The following is a 19400-nucleotide window of genomic DNA, read 5'->3' on the forward strand; positions in this document are numbered from 1 at the left end:
AAGGCGAGGGGGAAGAGGTGTTTGATCTGTCTGGATTCTCCCCTACCTTGTCGCCTGCGTTTTGGAGTCCAGACCTCTGCTGATTGTTAATGAACTTTGGAACCTGTTGGGTGCAGCTGCTTGTCTGGCTATGAGTGGCCACCAGGTGGAGCCCTTGAACCATTTTACTGACTTGCAGGTAGAACCAGCCTGAGGGACCCTCTGGCAGGCTGTGTGAGGGGCTGGATCTTTAACATGGATGGAGGGCGGCTCCAGGGACCCTCTAGATGCCCTCATCAGCTCCTGAGCTGAGGCTCAGGGCAGCCAGGGCAGTGGTGCTGCCTGGCCTGGAAGGTGACCCCCAGGCTCCGTGACTCCCAGCCCAAGAGTCCTTCCAGGGCTTCAGGCTTCCTGGAAAGAAGAGGAGCCAGGATTCCCAGAGGAAAAGCTTTCCCAAAGGAGATCTCTAACCTGACGTCCTGCTTCCCGGCTCTGGGGCTTGGATGCCCCAGGGGAGGAAAGAGCTGGGTTGGGGGGCTTACCTCCTAGGTGGCCCCGAGGTGAGGGTCAAGACCCCAGAGGACAGCATGTGCTGTGGCCCTGCCCCCACCCCTGGCCCCTGCCTCCTGCACAGCCAGCTCTAAGTGGATGAAGCCCAGTCATGAGGAAGGACAGGCTGATGCTCTAGAGAGACCCCAGCTTCAGTCAGCCCACCTGGCTCCGTGTCTCCCTCTGTGAGATCAGGGTCTCGTCCATCAAAGGGCTGAGAAGGGGACTGAGACCCCATAGACAGGGTGCCCAGCATCGGGCTGGGGGAGGTGGGGACCCATGAACAGCACTGTTACCACGGGTCCTAATAAAGGAAGAGACGCTCCTGAGGGCCCTCTGGACCCCTGACCTGCCTGGGTCCCCACACACCTGTGGTCGTGCTGGCTGGATTTCTCTCTCCTCCTCCTCACTCTCCTGTGAGATCCTTGAAGTCAGGGCTGCTCCACTGTGATCTCATTATCCCCAGAGCTTGCCACAGGCCCTGGTGTCTGCCAGTGAGTGAGGAGATGGATGGAGTGATGGAAGGAAGGAAGGAGGGATGAATCCATTCTTACCCGATGCTGGAATAAGACATCTCATATCTGACCTCAGCATCCTCCTCCTTGAGCTCCCCCACCTGACAGAGCTCCTCTCCTTCCCTGAGCGAGTGCCCGTCACACAGCCCAACACAGCACCAGGACCAAGTAACACAGTGGCCGGCATCTATCAGGGCTCTTGAGGCACCAGGCACCATTCTAGGTGCTCCACATGTGTGATCTTGTGTGTAGTAGGGGCTGTTATTCTGCTCACTTTGTGATGAGGAAGTTGAGGTACAGGGAGGTTGAATAACTTGGCCAAGTCATACAGGGATTAAGTGATAGGTCTAAGACTTGAATACTATTAGAAGAAAAGATGCTTGCAAATTTCTAATCATGTAGGGAACTGACAAATAAAATCCCTTCTCCTTCTGCAGCAGCACAAGTCCCATCCCAGGTTTGACTGGCTAGCCAGCCGAAGAGGGAGCCTCTGGCTGCTGCCTCAGGAGACAGGGAGCTCAGGCCAGGCAGAGAGCAAGGGAAGGGCCTGAGGCTTGGGCACTGGGGGCTTCTCCATCAAATGTGTGTGCTGAAGGGCTGGGGAAGGCCCTGGTCACCAAGGCCTTGGCTTGGCTTGGAAGCCACAGCACCCCTCACTGCCCCAGATCCCTGGACCCAAGTTGCCTCCCTTCCCTCTGCCTTTGGAGACAGGCCTGTGTGGGCATATCTCAGCTCCTCCCCTAGTCCGTCCATCAAGGCTGCAGAGAACATGGAGACCATCTGCCAAGCATCCTTCCCCTTCTCCACTTGGTACATTTTTTCAAACTTCCGCTTTGTTTTCTTAAAAATATAATATATTGACATGTTTCAAAATAAAGATATTCTTAAAAAGCCACATACTGAGAAACCTGGTTTTACCTGCGGCTTTATCCACTCTACCTCATCTCCCCTACCCCTCCAGGACCGCTGATCCACTAAACTCTCCAGAGTCCTTCTCAAGCTTCTTAATACAAATCAAGCAAATACAATTGTATTTATTTTTATTTTTTCCTTTTTTATTACATAGAAAATAGCATAATGCACGTAGATTTGTATCTTACTCCTTTTTTTTAGCATATCCTGGAAATATTTATGATCATTATTTGAGAGCATCCTTATATTTTTCCAGCTGTATAGTATTCCCTCTCCTGTCTGTACCTTGGCTTATTAACCAGTATCCTAAAGATGAGTACATGGGTTGTTTTCAATCTTTCCTATCTTATTCTCAAATGAGATCTTGAGTAAGAGATTGATTCAGGCAAGGCTGCTCTGGTTAGAGAAAGTGTTAGGTGAGGTCAACACACCTTGAAACCCCACTGCCTCATCAGAAACCTAGGGCTCCAGAGAACACAGCTTAAAAACCACCACATTAGTCCAATTTTCTCATTTTACAAATGGGAAACTGAGGTTCAGATCGGGTTCAAGACTCATCTGTGGTCGTGACTTGTCCTGTGGCAGAACTGAAACTAGATGCCAGATTTCTTGGGCTCTCCAACTACTCAAGGTTCATCCCTGGGGGACCAGACCAGAGCTGTGGGGCCACTTAACAGGAGGCAGGACCACATATGACTTTGGATCCATCCATGGACATAGAATCCTCCTCCCTCTCATTCTGGGCTTCGGCTTCCTCTTCCGCTGCTTAGGATCAGCCTATCTGTACAGCAGAAAGGATTTTGCATTCTCTAAAGGAAACACTAGCTCTCCAAACAGGGCAAGACCATTCGGGCTGCTGAGCTGGACTCTGAAGAAGTGGAAAGTCAAGGAATGTGCAGGAACAAGGGGGTCTGGGAGACCTCAGACTGTGGGGGCACCTGGAAGCAGTTCAGGTGTTTCTTTTTTTTTTGGTTAATTTATTTTAATTGGAGGCTAATTACTTTACAATATTGTAGTGGTTTTTGCCATACTTTGACATGAATCAGCCATGAGGGTACATGTGTCCCCCATCCTGAACCCCTCTCCCACCTCCCTCCCCATCCCATCCCTCAGGATTTTTTAAATTCTTTTTATTTATTTACGTATTTTATTTTTGGCTGTGGTGGGTCTTCGTTGCTGTGTGGGCTTTCTCTAGTTGTGCTGAGTGGGGGCTACTCTCTAATTGCAGCGTGCTGGCTTCTTGATGGAGCGGCTTCTCTTGTTGCTGAGCATAGGATCAGTAGTTGTAGGCCAAGGTCTTAGCTGTCCAGAGGCATGTGGAATCTTCCTGGGCCAGGGGTCGAACATGTGACTGCAGGCAGATTCTTAACCACTGGAGCACCAGGAAAGCCTGAAATTTGTGTTTCTGACAAGCATCACTGGAGACTTGGACCACAGGCAAGTTTCGGCGGAAACACGTGACAAGAAACATGTTCACCGCCAAGCATATTTGGCAGAGGTCATGGGGATGGAGGGTTCCTGTCTCCAGGGGATCTTCCTGACCCAGGGATTGAACCTGGATCTCCTGTATCGCAGGCAGATTCTTTACCATCTGAACCACTAGGGAAGTCCAACATGAACCTTAATCCTCTGGCCCATCTGTCTTTATTAGCCTCTTCAGCCTACAGGAAATGGTTCCCTCCTATTGCTTCTTCCTGTATCTAGAGTCACACTCTTACAATCTTATAAAGCTACATATTATATGAATCGTTTGGAGGAATCTAGTCACCGTTATTTTTTATCACAGACTCAATCCTAGATCTGTCAAAGAGAAACAAGAATCTTGTAAAATAAGCAGAATACTGGTAATACAGTTACTGACATCAGCCAGGTGCTCAGTAAGCACTGTTACTTCTAAGGAGTTACATGGCTTGCACGAGGGAAATTCATCTTTATGGTGGTCAGGGATTCCTGCCCTTGGGGAGTGTTGGTTAACACATAGTGCAGATGCACAATGCCCACGAGAGGGCAGGGGCGAGGCCAAAGGGCAGAGAAAAATTTTATGTTGGAATTTTTCTTGCCTTGCTTTAATATATGAGTTTTATTTCATTGCTTCTTAAGTTTTTCCTGAGGGCTCCTGGGAGCCCTCCCCCTCCACCTCACCTGCTTCTGGGTGAAGATCACACGCTTCATCCCAGTACAGGAGTGAGGGGCAGCAGTGTTTGGGTGGGGGTCCTTCCTCTCCCCTCCCCTCCCCCACAGCTCTGCTTGCCTGGAGCCCCTCTGGCCCTGGTGACGCCAGGATGCTGGACTCTGAGGCTTTGTGGCTGAGACCGGGAGATTTGTGGGGCCTTCACTGCCACCAATTACTGTAAAGGGTTTTTGGTCTCAATGCAGGGGAGCACATGGGCACCCACACATGTACACACACACACACACACACACACGTGTGCTGAGCATGCACACTAGAACATATCTTTCTAGAGAGGCATCCAGGTGCTGTCACGGCCCCTTTAAGAGTTAGGGGAAGGAAGTTGGCACTGGGTGGGGCCCAACATCTTGTGTCACAGGCTGGCTCACACCCATCTGCTCTGGTTCAGGGGTGGGTGGGAGTCAGTGGGAGGGGCTGACTCCAGGTTTGGGTGAGGGTGGAAACTGGCTAGGACTGTTCTGAGCTCTAGGCAAATCTGGGCAATTAGAGTATGCAGTTTGTTTTGCGGGGTTTATATTTTCTTTCATTTTTATGTTGAGGTTAAAAAGGACATTGTAAATGGAGAAGGGAAGAGGGTTTTCTACAATTGACAGCACCAGAAGCTCCAGGAAAAATTTTAAATTATATGTAGTTTATAGATCACATTGTGTCTGAGTCCCAGAGAATCAAGAAGCTGCAGCAGGAAGCAGTCAGCTCACAGAAACTCACATGTGTGTGCCCCTCACACTCGAGCCATGCAGTTTCTTTGACAATGGAAGCAGCAACCCCCACCCTCTACAAAGAAACCTGCCCAAGAGAACTTCAAGAGAAATTTCCCCTTTAAGAACAGAGTCACCCAGTAATTTTTGCCCTCCTGATCAGAAGATAGGAAAAAAAGAAAAGAAAAAAAGTCCCAGGCTAACACACCTTGAGGCTGCAGTGGCCATGCTCTTCTCCCTGCAGAGGCAGGACCTGTGTTTTGATCACTGAGGCAGTAGGGCCATGTCACTGCCCCTCACCAACACTGCAGACAGTTGTCTTAAAGTTTTTGCGTTGCTTCACCAACTCCTACTTTGATTCCCCAGAGAGTAGCTGGGATGGACAGTATCTACCCCTGGCTTCCTCTAAGATGGCCTCTAGGCAGCGGGTGTTCAGTGAGCTGGCAAAAATTCTGGAGCCAATCTCAGGTGGGGCTGGAGCACCCCACCTGGAGCATCAGGTGGGGCCCAGGGCCCAGGGTCTCTGCTTCAAGACTCCTGCCACTGAAAATTATAGACCTCCAGAGATTTTAGTTTAAGTTAAAGGGCAGGTGCCCTGTACACTCCCCTCCCAGGGGAGATGGGGGCCGAATCACACAGAGGGCTGCGTGCTGTGGAGTCAGCACCTTAGGAGGCGGGAGGAGACTGTGGGCAGAGAAGGAAAGAGTCTCAGGTCCTGATGGATCAGAAGAAGGAAGATGGGGAGAGGTGGTCAGGACACAGGAGACGAGAAAATCAAGGATGACCAGAAAAGGGGCAAAAAGCAGAAAATGTAGAAAAGATGAAAGAAGCAAGAGAAAGAAGCAAAACAGGACTTGGGCAACCACACTAAGCAGCAAGGAGACAGAGCAGAAGGAGGGAAGGAAACAGAAAAGAGATTAAGATGAGTGGGCAAGGATGTGAGGAGGGAGAGAGGAGCCAGGAAGAGGGCATCACAGAACACCAGAGCTCGGTGAGGATACCTTTGTGAGCAGAGGATCAAGAGTCCCTGGGCTGGTCCTCAGTCCCTACAGAACCTGGCAGGCCCAGTACCCCAGGTCGGCCACGTAAACCAGCAGGTTGGCGGCTGTCAGGACGGCCACAGCCAGGTGCTGGTCCCAGGCGCACATGTCGTGGGTGAGCTCGTCCCTGCAGTCCCCATCACTGGACCTCTGGGGCTGCCCGCCGAGCTCCTCGCTGAACTGGTAGAGTGGCCAGAAGACCAGGGCACTGACATACAGGAGGACGGAGAGCAGGGTGAGCACTAGCTGGAAAATGGGATACGGTCTGGGCAGCCTGTAATTTCCATTCACCCAGGTTCAGCAGGATGGCCAGGGCTGCTGGGATGAAGCAGATGGAGTACACGGCCACACACCACTCCAGGGCTGGCTGGTGCAGGTATAGGGAGGTGTTGATGATGCAGGCAAAGACGACAAAGGCCATGAAGGTCTCCAGCACCTTCAGCAGGCCTGGCATGGTGAGCACATAGCAGGGGATCTCCTTGAACCCATAGGCGACCCACGTGCAGGCCACATCTATGGCATACAGCACTGATGTGACACAGGAGAAGGCAGAGGTGGCGATGACCCGGTCCCGGTAAGGACCATCAGGCAGAAAGTGGACGTAGGTGATGGAGTAGATGATGGAGGCTGAGAGGCAGAGGAGGGTGGCGTAGCAGGCATAAGTCACGGGAAGTTGAACCAGAAAAACGGAAAGTGGGAATGGAACCCATAGAACTCAACAATGAATACTGTGAGGGTCATGGCGAAACAGAAGCACCAGATGGACGTGGACCAGTTTCCTGCGGCTCCCTGCTCAGTGGCCCTGCCGGCCACCAGGGAGATGGCCACACACATGGAGAACAGCTGCGGCAGGTGGAGGCAGAGGCACATGATGGCCATGACGTTCAGGTCCGGGGATGTCCACCGGGTGGGCTTGGTGCTGTGATGGTCAGGCAGGTCACAGTCCCCAGTACAGCAGTGGTCTTCCCTGAGGACCCACCAGAGAAAGGTCCAGCTCTGAAAGTGGAGAGAGTCAGGCGCCTGGAAGAAGTTCAGGGCCCTGTGATGGCTGAGGCTCTGGATCTGTGGAGTTCGAGCCAGTGGCCCAGACACTCGGGTAACAGCCTGGTGGCTCAGTGGTAAAGCATCCACCTGCCAGTGCAGGGGACACAAGACACGCGGATTTGATCCCTGGGTCAGAAAGGTCCCCAGGAGAATGAAATGGCAACCCACTCCAGTCTTCTTACCTGGGAAATCCCACGAACAGGGGAGCCTAGAGGGCAGCAGTCCATGGGGTCTGAGTGACTAAACCATCACCGTGACCACAGCTGCTCCAGGATGATTCTCCCCACCCATCACCCTTGACCTCATCAGGAGACTTGTCTAATCCCAAACCTCCCAGCTGGGCTGGGTTTGGCCTCAAACATGAACCTTTTGTCTCTCTCTGGGGTTGTGTGTGCTGTTATCTATGGAGACACAGTATGGTCCTTGTCTTTAATCCCAACCTTCAAATCTCAACCCTCATTATTTCAAAACTGAAAAGAAATATTTAAAAATCCCAACCGTCAATATTTCAAAATTGAAAACAAATACTTGAAAAATTGCTTTTTTTAACAAAATCTGACCTGAAGACACATGAGACAAGTTATGATCTTTGTTATTTCACTTGTGACTATTCAAATGTTCAGTTGTAGAAACACTAATGTGTCTGATTACAAGATGCTTTCAGACCCCAGAGGGGTCTGATGTCATAGAGAGTGGATACCATGTCACCTGTCTGAAGCTGAAAAATTCCAAATTCTAAAGAGTATCTGACCCCAAGGGTTTTAGAAAAGGGACTGTGGATTGCGCTGCTAACTCCATTTTACAGATGAGAAAACTAAGGCTTGGTGAATCAAGTGCCTTCCCTAAGGTCAAAAGATTGGAAGTGGGAACCCCATATGGAAATGCCAAAGCTGTGAGTTTGAACACTTTGCTCTACAGCCCACACATCAGGGCCCGTGGATGGGAGCCCAGGACCAAAGCCCTGGGCTCTGGGATGCAGGACATGCCTTCAGGGCCACGGCCTCCTTCCACAGCACCTGAAGACACATGTGTCCTGGCCTGTCCTCCCTGCAGCATCACTAGAAGGAGCTGCCGACTGAGGGGACACAGCCCCCACCAGAGGAGGGCAGCTTCAAGGGTGCACAGGGAGGAGCCCTGGGATGAGAGCAAGGCTGTGGGGACATGAGAAGTAGGGACTGATGTGAAGCCCCTCCAGCCATTTTTGCCTTCACATGTGACTCTTCCTCATTGAAGGGAGACCCCAATCCAGCCTGACTCCAAGGTGGGGCCACATTGCGGAAGCACAGAATAGATCACAATAGTTGGGCTCCAAAGCTGCCATCCAGGTGGGAGTCTGGAAAAGATCTAGGGGAAGTCCTACCTGAGCAGGATTTTCCTGGCCTGGGAGACTGGTCAGCAGCTTCCAGGGAAGAAGGGATTGGAAATGAACAAGGACGCTCTGTCTGAGGCTGACGTGGAGCCTTTCAGGGCATCTCAGGGACGGGGTGGGGATGGATGGATGATCACCCCCTTTCAAGGGCAGGAGCTGAAAGAGGAGGCCCCTGCAGGACTCCTGGGAGGGGACAGCCCTGAGAATGCACCCGGGACTGGGGTGGGGGCGGGGGGCAGAGTGGAGGTGACTGGGGGGATCCCAGGTTCCCAGGGGCCCTGAGGCAGCCCAGTAGGGGTCTTCTGACCCAGAAGGGATGCAGGCATGGAGCCAACCTTCCCATGGAGGAGGGGCCAGGACTGGAACTGAGACAGGAGAACAAGGGCCTGAAGGGGTTTCAGGGCTGTGACAGGGACACCTTAGGCTGCGTCCATATCTTGGCTACTGTAAACAGTGCTGCAGTGAATATTCAGTTCAGTCATTCAGTCATGTCTGACTTTGCGACCCCATGGACTGCAGCACGCCAGGCTTCCCTGTCCATCACCAACTCCCAGAGCTTGCTCCAACTCATGTCCATCGAGTTGGTGGTGCCACCCAACCATCTCATCCCTGTGGTCTCCTTCTCCTCCTGCCTTCAATCTTTCCCAGCATCAGGGTCTTTTCCAATGAGTCAGCTCTGCATATATGCCCAGGAGTGGGATTGCAGGGTCATTGTTATTGTTCAGTTGCTAAGTCGTGTCCAACTCTTTGCGACCCCATGGACTGCAGCATGTCAGGCTTTCCTGTCCTTCACCAGGGAGTGTCAAAGGTCAGCAGCTGCAGCAGCACAGGACTCAGCCTCCCCAGAGGCAGATGGCAGATGCCTTTGAGTTGTTGTTGTTCAGTCGCTCAGTTATATCCAACTCTTCCCAACCCTATGAACTGCAGCACACCAGGCCTCCCTGTCCTTCTCCACCTCCCAGAGCTTGCTCTAACTCGTGTCCATTGAGTCAGTGATGCCATCCAACCATCCCAACCTCTGTCTCCTCCTCCTCCTGCCGTCAGTCTTTCAGAGTCTTTTCCAATGAGTCAGTTCTTCACATCAGGTGGCCAACATATTGGAGCTTCAGCCTCAGCATCAGTCCTTCCAATGAATATTCAGGGTTCATTTTCTTTAGGATTGACTGGTCATACTCCTCTGTCCAAGGGACTCTCAAGGGTCTTCTCCAGCACCACAATTTGAAAGCATCGATTCTTTGGCACTCAACCTTCTTATGGGCCAACTCTCACAGCCATATGTAACTACTGGAAAAACCATACCTTTATGGTCTACGGACCTCAGTAGAAACCCAGGCAACTAGCAGTCACTTAGAGAGAAGCCTCTGGAATTTCCCTTCAGATAGGAAAGTGGTAGATATCCATGAGAAACATGTCAAAAAATGAGAGAAGGACCTTGAACTCAAACACACAGGCCCAACGGCAGCCCCCTTTCCACCACCCCACAACAGGGGCAGGCATGTGCTGGGTGCGGGGAGCTCACCAGAGTGGAGAGACCCAGGGACGTGGGCTGGACACTGGGAGCTGCGGCCACACATGGGGCTTCCAGCTCAGCGGATGTTTGTGAAGCACCTGCTCGGGGCCAGGCTGGACCAGAGGCTGAGGACCCAGGTGAGCAATGCCGGGCAGGTCCTTAAGAAACTCTTGGTTGAAGGGAGGTAGGGCCATGACTGGACCATCAGCACATCTGCAGGGTGTGTCCATAGAGGGAGGGCAGGTGTCTGGAGCAGAGATGGAGGATGGGGAGCAGGCAGGACACCAGGTGTGAGTGGAGGGTGAAGGGTGTGTCTTAACTGAAAAGGACACAAGAAGGGAGCTGGGGAGGGGAGACCTGGGGGCCCAGCCCGAGGAGTGAGGGCAGCTTGTCTGGGGAGCAGGAATGTTCAGGAGGTGGCAGACGGGGCTGAGTTTGGGCCCCTCTGTAGGGCTTGGGGCACCAGACACTGAGGACAGGATGTCAGCTCCTAGACTCACTGAAGATCCCCGTTCTCAATGTGCTGAGCAAGGAGCACTCTAGAAACATCTCTGTCCCTGTTGCTCGGCCCCTGGGGTCCCTGTGGGAACTGCTCCAGCCCCTCTGGGTCTGAGAGCAAGCCTGCAGCGTCCCATCCCCACGCAGCAGATGGGAGCCCCTGGAGGGCACACGTGGCCTCAAGACCTGGATTCTGTGCCTGGCTCTGCCTGGGCCCCAGGCTCATGGGTGAAGCCCAGCCTGCTCCAGACACCTGCCGAGTCCAGGGTGTCAGGGGCCTGGGAGACTCACCCCTGACCCACTTCAGCCCTGGATGTCAGGGTGTGAGCAGGGAAGGCCCAGGTCACCTGGTGCCTGGATTCAGCCTCTAGTCCCCTCTCTGTGCCGTGTGTGCAGTACAGCGTCCTGGGACACAACTCGGTGGAAGACGCCAGGGCAGCCATGGAGCTCCACTGCATCTTCAGGAGATTTCAATTGCAGCCTGAGAATTTTAGTTGCAGTGTGTGGGATCTAGTTTCCTGACCAGGGATTGAAACTGGGCCCCTGCGTTGGGTGTGTGGCGTCTTAGTCCCTGGACCACCAGGGAAGTCCTTACCTCTTATCTTTACATTTCATAGGAAGGAGTCAGTAAAAAATATTCCAAAGAAGAAAAGAAACAAGCACCAATATAAGCATGCTGTATTGAAATATAGCAGTGACAACCATAAAAGAGAACTAAGTGAGCTGAAAGTGCCTACATTTGGGTAGCAATTGTTAAGGACGGGGCATTTGGCCTGGAGAACAATTGTTTTCTATTATAAGCTTTGGTACATTATTTACTTAAAAAAATTATTTGGGTGTTATTTTTAGAAGAACTTAAAGTGCAATGGGGCAGATAGGTAAATTGGATTGGAAAGAGAGACACAGGGAGCTTCACCTTTGTAAGGTGACAGGTACACAAGTGATATATTATTTATATGCTTCTGAATATCTAAAATATTTTATAAATTATTAAACAGCATCAGTAAAGTGATGCTGTTCAGAGAGGGTAACTGAAGGTCCAGGGTTGTGGAATGTAGGATACAGGGCAGAGCATAAAAATACAGAAGTCAATCATGGACAGAAGGAGGGACAGTTATGACCACGCCAAAAGAAGAGGAGTTAGAAAAGGTGGAGATACACAGATATTTTGAATTATAGTTGGGAGAAGTTGAGAAATTACAAACCCCGCTGCAGGCATACAGCTGTAGTTCTGGGTTTCAGCAGAAGATAGGAGAGTTATGGGAATATACTATAGGAAGTCCCCTACATACGAAGCTTTATGTTGTGAACTCAAAGATACGAATGCACGTTTACAAAAGTTCGTTCATTGCCTGGTGTACAGCGTCACGTGCTTGCATCCTCTCAAGGGCCTGTGCTTTTGTGTACTTTACAGTATAGTACTGCACAGGGTACAGTGGTGGAGTTGGTGATGGTTTAGTCACTAAGTCATGTCAGACTCTGGCGACCCCAGGGACCGTAGCCTGCCAGACTCCTCTGTCCATGGGATTTCCCAGGCAAGAATACTGAAGTGGGTTGCCATTTCCTCCTCCAGGGGATTTACCCGACCCAGGGATAGAATCTGAGTCTCCAGCATTGCAGGTGGATTCTTTGTTGCTGAGCCCCCAGGGAAACCCAAGGTACAGTAGTACATTATCTTTATTTCAAGTCCAGGATGTCCAGAAGCAAGCGTAAATGCAGCAAAGATGTACTGGTACTTGACTGTTCAGTCGATGCCAGCCTCTCTAATACCAGTCGTTTTACTGAACTTTTCAAGTTTTACAGTACCTTTCAAGATACTGTACTGTAAGATTAAAAAGGTTTATTTTTATGCTTGCTTTTTATGTATGATTATGTGGCAAGTATTATAAACCTGTTACCGTACAGTACTATATAGCCGATTGTGTTAGTTGGGTACCTAGGCTAACTTTGCTGGACTCACGAAAAAATTGAACTTACAAATGTGCTCTCAGAACAAAATTCATTTATATGCAGGGGACTTACTGTAGTCTCCTAGGGCTGCTGAAACAAGGTACCATAACCTCGATGGCTTAAAATAGCAGAAAGTTATTCTTTCACCGTTCAGGAGGCTAGATATCTGAACTCAAGGTATCAGCAGGGTCACACTCCTCTGGAAAACCTGAGGAAGAATCTATTCCTTGTCCTTCCAGCTGCTGGTAGCTGCTGGTCTTCCGTAGTGTTCCAGGGCTTCTGGCAACATCACTCCTATCTCTGCCTCTGTCTTCACACCACCTTCTCCTCTGTGTGTTTTGGGCTATGACCTCCTTCTTTATTGGCCACACCTTGAGGCATGCCGGATCTTCCTCGCCAATCAGGGATTGAACCCGCGCCTCCTGAAGTGGACACGCAGAGCCTTAACCACTGGACCACCAGGGAGAGTCCTACATCTCTTTGAGAAGGACACTTATTATCGCATTCAGGGCTCACCCAGAAATCCAGGATTAGCTTCTTAGCTCAAGATTTTTATCTTAATCAGATCTGCAATGTTCTTTCCCCCAAATAAAGTAACTTTCACAAGGTACAGGAATTTGACATGGAAATCTCTCTGGAGAATTTTTTTTTTTTCAGCCTACAAGAGGGACTTACAGGATTTAAGGAAACAGTATATTTTCTCACTATTCACCAGTAGATGGGGACTTTCAGTAATCAACAAAAACAGGAAAGAAATTGCTGAATAAATCTGAAAGTGAAACTGACTTGAATCAACAAGCATGAATTTCTTAGTGGACTTGTTCAGCAAAGTTGATAGGCTCCATTTTGTGTGAATAAACCCCTCAGTTTCTGTGATTCCCTTATCCCTTCATTTGGCCAGAAACCTGGAACATTTGTGTAGATTATGAAAATTTCAGATGTGGCAGGGAATAAAGCAATGTAGAGAAGATTCTTCGGGTAAATGTAAATCAACTAAAGCCTGGGTTACAAATTTAAATTTTGACAAATAGAATTGAAGGTCACAATCATCATTTGGGATAAGGAAATATGTTATGAATATTGATAAAATGAAGATAGATGAAGAAGATATGACAAACACAAACATATATGCATCTGACAACGTAGCCTCAGAACATATGCAGCAGGGCAGCCCAGGAGACCGTTCCACAATGATGGAAGAGTCCAATACCTGCCCTGTCCAACACAGTGCATCTGCAGTCGCTCAGTCGTGTCTGACTCTTTGCGACCCTTTGGACTGTATCCCTCCAGGCCTCTGTCCATGGAATTTTTCAGGCAAGAACACTGGAGTGGGTTGCCATTTCCTCCTCCAGTGCCATATAGAAACTGCTAGCAACATGTGGGAATAGGTACTGAAATGTTGCTGGTAGGACTGAGGGGTTGAATTTTTAATTCTGCTTAATTTTAATTAATTAAAAGTGAAGTAGCAAACATATCTACTGGCTGCTACTAATATATTGAACAATGTGGATAAAACAAGAACTGAAGAACTGTGAGGCGACATCATACAGCAGTGACAATATCTGGGAATATCAGTGTGCTCCGCTCAGAACTGGGTTTATGAAGGAAACAAGAAGGGTGACTCTGAGGTGGTAGCCACTGGTCTCACCACAGTAATAACTTTTACTGTCTTCTTTCTCTTCTCCTGTTTTGACTTGAAAAGAGTTGAATGTTCACACTATTCAATAACATATTCTTTATTTACTAGCAGATTTCATCCACTGTCATTATGATTCATGCTTTGTCATGTTTTGGGCTTTAAAAAATATTTTCCCCTTTGGACCTTGGATCAGTATTTGGATGTTCCATTGGGTTGCAGTTAACCTATAGTAAATGTCCTTCTGCAAACTTATCATGTAGGTTCCCTTGACCGTTGCCTCATGTCCACTATGACCCTATCTCTCCTTCCCCTCACCGACGCTAGCTGGCCCAGGAGAAACCTGTATTTACAGTCTTTCCATCTCTTTCTCAGTCTCAAATGCACTGGCTTCTGTCCTGAGGCTCTCAAAGATTTTCAAATACTCACATCCAATGAACACTTTTCAGTGCTGATCCCACATGAGCTCTGCTAACCTCCGCAGCATGTAACCATGTTGACCACATCCTCCTGACACTCTCTTCTCTACTATTATTTGAATGACAGGAGCCTCTTGATCTTTTCCTCTTGATCCTGCCTACTTCTTGGCAGATTCTTCCTCTGCCTGCTGCTTAAATACCAGTGTTTTCTCAGTTCTCCCTTCTCAACCATCTCTGCTTCTCACTCTGCCTAGTCTTTCTGGGAAATTGTACTCATGTCGGTAACTTCAATTATTCCTTTAGGAGATGACACTTCGTGCATGCTAAGTCAGTTAAGTCGTGTCTGACTCTGCAACCCTACAGATGGTAGCCCACCAGGCTCCTCTGTCCATCGGATTCTCCAGGCGAGGATACTGCAGTGGGTTGCCATGCATCTCCAGGGCATCTTTCCTACCCAGGGATTGAACCTGCGTCTGTTTCGTCTACCTGCATTGGCAGGCAGGTTCTTTACCACAAGCGTCACCTGGGAAGCCTCATGATTCATTAGCCTCTTCTTAAACTCCTAACCTGTCCAGCTGGACTATCCTCAGGAACTTCACAGTCAGCCTGTCACACAATTCTGATCTCAGTGAGGCAGCAGTGAGAAGTGGTGTGAAGTGAGATCTTAATTCCCTGCCCAGGAATTGAACCTGAGTAGCCTGGCTTCCCAGTGGTAAAGAATCCACCTGCCAGTGCAGGAGATGAAAGCGACACTGGTTCGATCCCCTGGAAGTTCCCCTGAAGCAGACAATGGCAACCCACTCCAGTATTCTTGCCTGGAAAATCTCATGGGCAGAGGAGCCTGGCAGCTACAATCCATGGGGTTGCAAAGAGTTGGACATGTCTAAGCAACTGAACACACACACACACACACACACACACACACACAGCCTGGATGAAAGCCAGGAATCCTAGCCACCAGAACAGTAAGGGCTAGAGGCTAAAAGCTATTTTCCCCTGGCTCTTGCCCGGAGTGAAAAATGCATTTCTCATAGAAGCAAAAATCTTAAATGCAGGTACAAAGTTTATTATCGGAGACACAGAAGAGCAAGAAGTGGAAGAGGACGCTGAGAAACTGTTAGTTTAGCTAAGACAGAAGCAAGGCAGAGATGAAATCTCGGAGAGAAAGGGTGTCGGCGTACCCCTTAGAGAAGAGGAGCAGAGAAAAGAGGCAGTTCAATCAGTTCTTTAGGGCAGGTCTTTGTCTTCCCTCTGGCCAGACATCCTGCTTTGACCCCTGGCTGATTTGTCTCAGAACCTTGCCCCTAGGTGTGCACACACCTCTCAACCAAGAGGGGTCTTGATAAAAAGGCTTCTCGGAGAAGCAAGACTCTTTATGGCCTGGCACCGTCCCCTGACTTTTGGCCCCCAAGGAACCTTTCTGCGCGTGTGTAGTGTCTCTTGCCCAAAGTGGGGGAATATCTCTTGATCCTTTACTCGAACAAGGTTTAGCCCCTCTCTGGTCCTGCCATGACTATTATTTTCAGGTGTCCACCGGAGACAAAGCTGCTTTTCTGTTTCTGTTGTTACTCCCATTTCAGAAAGCAAACAGGAGGCTGAGGGTAAATGCCAGCCTGGAGCCCACCTAACGCCCGTCTCAGGAAATGCAAACAGGAGGCCGGTTGTAAGTGTTCAGCCTGAAGTTCAACTTGTTCTTGTCCTTAAGAAAACCGGAGACCAGTCATAAATGCCTATCTCTCTCCTGCCTCAGCAGGAAAATAAAGGGGAGAAGAGTGAGATGATCAGACTTCCAGCCGCGACATGCGTGAGGGGCTAACCTCTCTCTCTCTGAGCAGTCTCCAGTCAGGCGGAGCCCATGGAGCACCGTCTGCATGGTGTGCGGTGAGCCTCTCCCACTTTCTCTTAATCACCTGTCAAGGTGAGCGGTTGCTGGCCGGAGGGAGCGGGTCTCATGATTGAGAGGAGCTGAGGCAGCTGTAGCTGCTTGATATCCACAGGACAGAGAGGGGAGCCAGCAGAGAGAAAAGTGGAGAGATCTCAAAAGAGGGAAAGGGAAAGGGGAGGGGGGGAGAGTTGCCTGAATGAGGGGACTGAAGGCCGCCAGGGCCAGGGACAGACTTACCAAACTCAGTGATGTTGACACAGGAGGGTCAGACAGCCACTTGTCACCCACAGGGAAGCTGCTTTCGGTGGTCTACGAGGTGCCAAATCTTCTCCCCAGAAGGGGACAAACGCCCTATGTTGGGCACCACAAAATAGATACCAACCAGGATTCTTGGCCCCCTCAATCAATGGAGACTGATTAGAGGCCAGACAAGAAATTCAGGCAAGACTTTACTGGGGCCCCTGTAGAAACAGGGGGAAGTGAGAACAAGTAACAGATTCCTTTGCTCGCTCCATGAGGCAGAGAAGGTGGGGAACGCTTGCTCCTGATATGCGGTGAGGGTAGGGGTGTGTCCAGGGGTCAGGATGGAGGGGTGGCAGAGGTGGTTTGCCCACCCCTTGGGTGGTGGTGTGTGCAGGGGGCATGCTCAATACCCTGCTTTTCTCTCAAGTCCTTCTTTTTGCTCCAGGCTCTTCAGAAGTGGCAGTTGGGTTTTTCTTTTTTATTTTTTGGTCTCTTTGTATCTTTGTCTGGAGTTGGCCCCAAGTGCACAAGCACAAATTTCTTTGCATTTTGTTGCTGGAGGAGACATGTGTCCATGTACAAGCATTGCAGCAAAGGGTCTCAGGTCCCAGTCTGTTTCATACTCAGGAGGGATGTGACCAATAAATAGGACCCAGCAGCCAAAAGGAAACAAACAGAGAGGGTGGACAGAGGGGAGGGAGCCAGCTGCCATTTCCACGTCTGAGTCTCCAAGACCGACAAGTCCAGGGGCTGTGGCAGGGCTGGGAGGGGAAGGAAAGAGAAAAGAGCATGAGATGAATGGGGAAGGATGTGAGAAGAGAGAGGAAGCCAGGAAGCGGGTGTTAGGGGATGTCAGAAATTGGTGGAGAAACTGCAGTGAAGAGAATTAAGTGTCCCTGGGCTAGCCTTGTGTTAAAGTGAAGGTGTTAGTGGCTCAGTTGTGCCTGACTGTTTGCGAGCCCATGGACTGGAGCCTGCTAGGCTCCTTTGTCTGTTGGATTTCCTAGGCAAAAAGCTGGAGTGGGTTGCCATTTCCTTCTCACAGGGATCTTCATGACTAAGGGAGCAAACTCTAGTCTGCCACATTTCAGGCAGATTCTCTACCATCTGAGCCACCTACAAGAGCTTCTCGGACTAAATACACCGTGTCAGCCACGTAAACCAGCAGGTTGATGCCTGTCAGGATGGCTACAGCCAGTCGCTGGTCCCAGAAGCAGACAAAGATGTTGAGTTGATCACCGCAGCTCATATCACTGGACCGCTGGGGCTGCCCCCCCAGCTTCTCGTGGAACTGGTAGAGGGGCCAGACGATCACTGCCGTGAAATAGAGGAGGACGGAGAGCACCGTCTGCACCCACAGCAAACGGGGGAAGCGGAGGGGAAGCTTTTTGTCATTGTCACAGTCACACCCATTCACAAGGAAGTTCACGACCCCCAGGACGAAGCAGATGGCGTACACGGCCACACACCACACCAGGGCCGGCTGGTGCTGGTACAGGTCAGTGTTGCTGATGAAGGCGAAGATGATGTTGGCCACATAGTTCTCCAGCCTCCTGAGCACACCTGGGAAGGTGGGCCAAAAGCAGGACATTCCACGGGGTCGGCGACAGACCCAGACCACTTCGATGGCATAAAGCAGAGCAGCCACGCAGGAGAAGACGGTGGCGATGATGGCGCGGTTCCGGGTGGGGCCTGGAGAAAAGACCTGGATATAGGTGCGGCCGTAGATAGCAGCAGCTGAGAGGCAGACGATGGCGAAGTAAGAGCAAAAGGCGTGGAGAACGCCACCCCAAGACGAGTGGAGCTGGAGGAGGGGCTGGATGTCACATAACGGCAGTCTGAAGAGATTACACAACTCCAGTATTAAGCCGAGAAGGGTCAGGCTGAAGCAGATGCACCAGATGAACAGGCACCAGTTGATTACACCCACCTCCTGAATGTCCTCATTGGTCAGCAAGATGGGCACGAGGGTAGAGAGCAGCTGCCCCACGCGGAGGGAGAGGCTCCGGCCTAAGAATGAGCAGAGGAAGAGGCTCCAGCCTGAGGACGAGCTCATAGTACTCCTGATGGTCAGGCAGGTCACGGGCTGCGGTGTTGTATGTAACCTTGCTTGCTTTCCACCCAAAGTCTTGTGAAGAGTTAAACACGGCTCCGGAGTTGGATGTTCTGTTTCCTCTTTCGCTGGGCTGGTTCAGCTCTCCTTCTGTCCTTGATTTTTCAGAAGTATACAAACACTGATCTTTAGAACAGACGCACTGATCTTAACAAAGTAAGGACCACACTCGTGTTCTCAGTCCCCAGCAAGGCGCCCGGTAGTTAATGTCAAGTCTCCAATACCCTCAGGGTATAGCTCACATCCGTTTCCTGCCCCCCTCTTTGTATAAATGGGGGCTGAGCCTTGCAGTGCTGGGAGTTGGTTCTCTTGCACAGTGATCTGCCTTCTCCCCTGGTGGCTGGCTTCCTTAATGTAAAGCTACTTTTCTTCTATCCAGTGCTTGTCTCTCTGTATTGGCTTCTTCAGCGAAGAGCAGCCTGAGCCTGAGCTGGGGGACAGTGTTGGGCATCCAGGCAGGAGTCAGATCCCTGGGGCTCCAGCCCTTCCAGCTCCCTCTGTGACGAGGAGAGGAGTGCAGCTGGGAAGGCTGAGGAGGATCTACAGGGTTGAGCCAGCAGCTGCTGAATTGTTAGTTTCCAGAATTTCCTCTGTCCCTCCCCACTCCTTGCTCGTAGCCTGCTTTCACTTTCTGTTGAGAGAAGCAAACTGGCCTCTGAAGGAGCAGCTGAGCTCTTGACTGAGTGAGTAGAGGGTGTGCGCCCCAGGAGCCCCCCATCCCCTCCTGTTTGGGCAAAGCATTTGCCCTTTGGAACTTTGTGGTCAGTTTGGACACCACAGGAGTGGGACATGGCTTGTTTATGACCCTGTGTGTGCCTCTTCTTGAAGAAGAATTTGTTTATTTGAAAT

General features: G+C 50.4%; 1 protein-coding gene and 1 pseudogene across 1 annotated transcript; both read right to left on the reverse strand.

The window, feature by feature from the left end:
- Nucleotides 1-5861: 5861 nt before the first annotated feature.
- LOC129634313 (myeloid-associated differentiation marker-like) lies at nt 5862-6754 on the reverse strand (annotated as a pseudogene).
- A 4840-nt stretch (nt 6755-11594) lies between these two features.
- Nucleotides 11595-19180, reverse strand: LOC129633746 (myeloid-associated differentiation marker-like). The gene is made up of 2 exons (XM_055555662.1): nt 16433-19180; nt 11595-12677 (listed from the first exon to the last, which is right to left on the reverse strand). Exon 1 carries the CDS (start codon nt 18492-18494, stop codon nt 17526-17528), a length of 969 nt encoding a protein of 322 aa, XP_055411637.1. The 5' UTR covers nt 18495-19180; the 3' UTR covers nt 11595-12677; nt 16433-17525.
- Between the last annotated feature and the right edge of the window lie 220 nt (nt 19181-19400).

This window comes from Bubalus kerabau, chromosome 19 (genome assembly GCF_029407905.1).
Source record: "Bubalus kerabau isolate K-KA32 ecotype Philippines breed swamp buffalo chromosome 19, PCC_UOA_SB_1v2, whole genome shotgun sequence".
NCBI lineage: Eukaryota > Metazoa > Chordata > Mammalia > Artiodactyla > Bovidae > Bubalus > Bubalus kerabau.

Bases quoted from the DNA above. Each gene is read 5' to 3' on its own strand.
- LOC129633746 (XM_055555662.1), bottom strand. From the start codon at position 18,494: ATGAGCTCGTCCTCAGGCTGGAGCCTCTTCCTCTGCTCATTCTTAGGC.